This window comes from Alexandromys fortis, unplaced genomic scaffold, assembly GCF_014885135.2.
Source record: "Alexandromys fortis isolate MF-2015 unplaced genomic scaffold, M_Fortis_MF-2015_v1.1 scaffold_84, whole genome shotgun sequence".
Classification (NCBI taxonomy): Eukaryota; Metazoa; Chordata; class Mammalia; order Rodentia; family Cricetidae; genus Alexandromys; species Alexandromys fortis.
The window spans coordinates 6,919,417-6,924,351 of record NW_026068017.1 but is presented as its reverse complement, the minus strand read 5'-3'; the positions used below and the strand labels follow the sequence as shown (position 1 = coordinate 6,924,351).

At 47.4% G+C, this 4,935-nt stretch overlaps 1 protein-coding gene across 1 annotated transcript; it reads left to right on the top strand.

Annotated features, from left to right (window-relative positions):
* The first annotated feature begins 3,071 nt into the window (after positions 1-3,071).
* On the top strand, positions 3,072-3,502 carry Tmem238l (transmembrane protein 238 like). The gene has a single exon (XM_050162493.1). It carries the CDS (start codon positions 3,196-3,198, stop codon positions 3,433-3,435), a length of 240 nt encoding a protein of 79 aa, XP_050018450.1. The 5' UTR covers positions 3,072-3,195; the 3' UTR covers positions 3,436-3,502.
* Positions 3,503-4,935: the final 1,433 nt, after the last annotated feature.

Below are 4,935 nucleotides of genomic sequence, written 5' to 3'. Positions count from 1 at the left end.
AATCAGCAGGGCGATTACCCACGAACTGATGTCCCTGAGATCTGCGTTCCCACATGGTCCGTGGCTTCAAGTCTGCTCCTTTTGTTTGTAAATATGTCACAGTTTTCAACTAGAAATGAAGTATGTGTGTGTGTGCGTGTGTGTGTGTGTGTGTGTGTGTGTGTGTGTGTGTGTAAGACAGACAGAAAAGAGGAGACAAACAGAAACAGAAAATGGTACTCCAAGCTCTCTGTAACTGATAAAGCTCTCTGTGATTGAGGAATCTACATATGTAAACTCAATTTACCTCAGAATAAAAATATTTTTGAAAAAATTTTCAAGTTAGTGTAGATACAGATTTTTTTTGACATATTGTCTCTGTGTAGCCCTGGCTGTCCTGGAACTCTCTCCACCAGACTTTTATTCTTGTCATCAACCCCTAGAGAACATAATATTACAAGAATGTCCATGGCATAGATAATGTATTGGGTATTAGAAGTAATCTAGAGATGGTTTAAAGCAGTGATTCTCAACCTGTGGGTCATGACCCCTTTTGGGGGTAGAGTTAAATGATCCCTTCACAGGGTTCACCTAAGATGATCAGAAAATACAAGTATTTGTATTACAATTCATAACAGTAGCAAAGTGATAGTTATGAAGTAGCAATGAAAATAATTTTATGGTTGGGGACCCCACACTTAAGGAACTGCATTTAATGGCAGCAGCAATGGGAAAGTTGAGAACCTCCCAAGTATAGGGAGAATGCATGCAGATGCCATAAAAACACCGAGCCTATTTGTACAAGGGAATTGAGCTTTCCCCAGATTGTAGCACCGTCCATGGCTCTAGAACTCATGACCACGGATACTGAGGGACATCTGTAGTGCTACAGCTGCTGTGGAGATGGAGCCAGGATGTGCACTGCACAAAGCTGGCCAAAAACAGGGCAACATGGAACCAACTTCCTGTTACCCACTTCCTGTGACATGGCATGTTAGGTAACAGGTCATTAACCAAGACCAAGGGATTCCCTAACATGTAGAAATTTTAGCACTACATGTAGAATTATTCGCCCTACCTAGACCACCGCCCCACCCCCACATACACACAGAGAAAGAGAGAGGGGAAGGGAGGGAGGGAGAGAGAGAAAGACTCAGAAAGATTCATGGGAACCTGTGTACAGCTAGGTTGGCAGAAGGAGTCAGCCATGCCCCGCACAGCCGCAGCCACAGCAGAGGGGTCTTCTTGCCCTCATCACTCTTTGCCAATCTTCTCAAGAAGCTCAGTCAAAACTGGGTGACAAAGTGGAAGAGCCCTGGCTTCCCCAGCAAGGAGGCATCCCACATGGGTGAACCATCCCTGAGGATACCATAGGAGGGATGCAATACTGGTCCAGAGGCTTACTCCAGGTACTTCTGTCTATGAGATGCTTCAATTTGGCTACATGACTTGGATCAAATCTTTTTATTTTTAGGATTTATTTATTTATTTATGTATACAGTGTTCTGCCTGCATGTATGCCTGCAGGCCAGAAGAGGGCACCAGATCTCATTATAGATGTCTATGAGCCACCATGTGGTTGATGGGAATTGTACTGAGGACCTCTGGAAGAGCAGGCAGTGCTAACCACCTAGTCATCTCTCCAGCCCCGTTGAGTCAAATCTTAAGGTGCTTTGGATCCTGAAACCTCTGGCTTGTGTTGTGCCTCCACTCTCCTTTCACAACACGTTTTCTGCAAGTTTCTCTTCCTTCATAGCTTATTTTACACATAGAAAACTAAGTGAACTAAATGAGGACCTCCTCTTTATTCTCATTCTTTGTGGAAGATGGGGAATAGAAATTATTTACTTTGTCTGGGAAAACCGAAGCTTGAAAAGGGTTGGTACCTCATCTGAGGCTTTATTCTGAATGGGGACAGAGCCATGTTCACCTGTGTGACTCTGCTTAGGGGATTGGGCTATTCATTTTTCTCATGTGATCTTCAGTTTGTTCATCTTGTAAGTAGCCACCATGAAAGAAAAAAAAAAAACCTTACCTGTCATATTCACACATGCTCACAGTATCTGTATGGTCAGATTGGCATCATCTACCACAAGAGGTAAAACAAGTAAAAAAAAAAAAAACTAGTTGGTGTGGGAAACAGTCACTGGAGTGGGCAAAGACCTCTGGGCTCGTGCTTGGGAAGTGCCGTTGACTCATACTGAATACAGTGCCAAGAGAAGGGAGAGAATCTTCTCACCCTATCCTCTCCCCATCTCCCTGTCTCCCCATCTGCCCTTATCTCTCCTGTCCATCATTTTAAGGAACTTACAGCCTTCAGAAATCGAGTTGAGAATCCAAAAGGCCAACACAATACTGGCTAGTGTTGAAGAAGCGACAATTATGGCTCCATTTCCAAATCTACAGGTGTCAAGTGGCTCCTATCCATATGGGGGAGGGGGCCACAGGACTGAGAGAGATAACAGAGGGGAGGGCATTCAATAATTTAGGATTCATTATAAATACATAGGAGCCAGGCAGTGGTGACATATGCCTTTAATCCCAATACTCAAGAAGCAGAGGTAAGAGGATCTCTGTGGAGTTCTAGCCCAACCTGGTCTACAGAGTGAGTTCTAGGACAGCCAAGACTACCCAGAGAAACCCTGTCTCAAAAATAAAAATAAAATAAAAAAGTAAATAAAACGGAACAAAAATCCCACACATGAACAAAGAACAAATGTATTAATTTTTAAATCCCTCCTTTTCCCACCAGGAACAGCAGGGCTGAAATCACGGGAGAAGGCAAGCCCTGCACTCTCGCAGTAGGTGCGGACTCCATTCTCAGGAATTCATTGCCTTCAGGCTGGCCGAGTCTCACATCAGAGAACAGGGGAGGCATCCTCTTCCAGGGTCACAGGACCTCTGACTGCAAATCCACCTGAGGCTCACTTCTCAGCCACAGAGCCTTGCTGATCCCAGCCAGCGCCAGTCCAATCAGCCCCGATGTCATATTGTTTGGGCTGGGATCATTCCTGAACCGTGAAACAGTTAAGAAATATCCTGCCCCACTGGCTGCCAGGCTCATAAAGGTGGACCCACGTGGACTTCCTCCTTGTTCCAAGACGCACCAGCTCATGCATTTGCTCACACCCACAGGGAGAGACAACACAGGACTGCCACCTCCCATGCAAATCAGCCCCAGGAGCGCAGCTGGACTCCTCCCGCTGCTCCTGGGCAATGCTCCTGGGCAGACCTTGTACAAGATGCCATCTCGGGCGCTGTGTATTTTTCCTCATTGTGGCTCTTTTGAGCGACGCTGTGGGCCTGGTCCTTTTGCTGGTGGGGATCTTCGCCACACTGAACTACTGGGACTTCTTCGTCTACACAGGGGCTCTGATCCTGGCCCTGAGCCTACTGTTCTGGCTTGCCTGGTATTCCTTCAATATCGAGGTGCCTCTTGAGAAGCTGGACTTCTAGTGTGGCCACGGACAAGAGAGATGCAGGTGGCGTATGCAGCTAGGAACCTGGAGCCACCTGGACATGAAGCCCCCCCACACACACCGAATGCTCCGCTGGGACAAGGTGAGTGCACACAAGACCGGCCTAGCAAGGGGGTAAAGGAGGCTCAGACAGGCAGGAACAGGCCAGGATGGCATGGGCAGGTGGGTGGATGACTGAGCCTCAGCTGAGGATTCTGTACATCTAGGTTCACGTTAATGTTGTGATGGACAAGTCAGGACAACATGGAATGAATGCTTTCCTTTAGGGATCATTTTCTCTACGTTCTTCCTTCTTCTAGCAGGCCCCAATGATTCCACTTCACACACACACACACACACACACACACACACACACACACACACACACGACCTTTATCCCTTCAGTATAGAACATGGGAGAAAAGAGCCTGTCTTGACTCCCCGTTCTACGGAGAGGTCAGGGGATGGCTCTAGCTTGAGGAAAGTATGGAAAGTCCCCCAGCAGCTGCTAATGGCCTTGCGTGCCTGAGGGGGTGTGAGCTGGGCTGTGTGGGAGCAAGCAGAGCAGAACCATCCAGAATGGCCTTTCTCTCTCGCTTCCTTCCTGCACCTAACATCAGGTGGGACAGAGTCCGCTTCCCTCAGAAGTGCCCCTTCCCTGCTCCTCACAGGACTAATACACAGGACAAACACGTGTGCCTAGACCAGCCTCAGAGCTCCTGAAGTCTAAAAGCTGGCTTTGAGCTTTTACTGGCCAAGTCGTATGTCTCAGCTAGGCAAGTGGCTCAGTTGACTGCGTGGAACAACATAAGAGCTACCTGTAAGATTTGGACACAGAAGTGAAACCAGAAAATAACACTGGGCTGGACATTACAACCCAGAGTCAGATGGCAGCTCTTCCCAGAGGACTGACATGGGAGCACTGGTGGGTTTGATCTTTCACCCTCCTCCTCAGGTGGGTGCAGCTTGACACTCCCTTTTGATTAGGAGGTGAGGGAGCAAAGGTCATTGCTGAGATGGAGGAAGGAAATAATGATTCTCTCTTTTATTGGAGTCTACATTTGGCCCCAGAGCTGTGAGAATAGAGCAGAGTGTTGAGTCAAAGGTAAATGAGAAGAGAAAAGAGACATCAGAACCCCCAGGATCTATATCAGTAGATGAGAAGAGAAGGGAGACATCAGAAGCCCCAGGATCCACACCAGTAGATGAGAAGAGAAAAGAGATATCAGAACCCCCAGGATCCATATCGGTAGATGAGAAGAGAAAGGAGACATCAGAACCCCCCAGGATCCACACCAGTAGATGAGAAGAGAAAGAAGACACCAGAACCTCCCAGGATCCACACCGGGCTTCCACATCCCTTAACTGGGTGATTTTGGGTAGAGGCGTGGGTAGAGCCTCTGCATTTTTAACCTTAGAAATGAGGATCCTATTCTCTTCTCTCACTAACTAGGCCAGAAAGTGGTAAGGCAGGAGTGGCTTTTTTGCAAAAGATTGG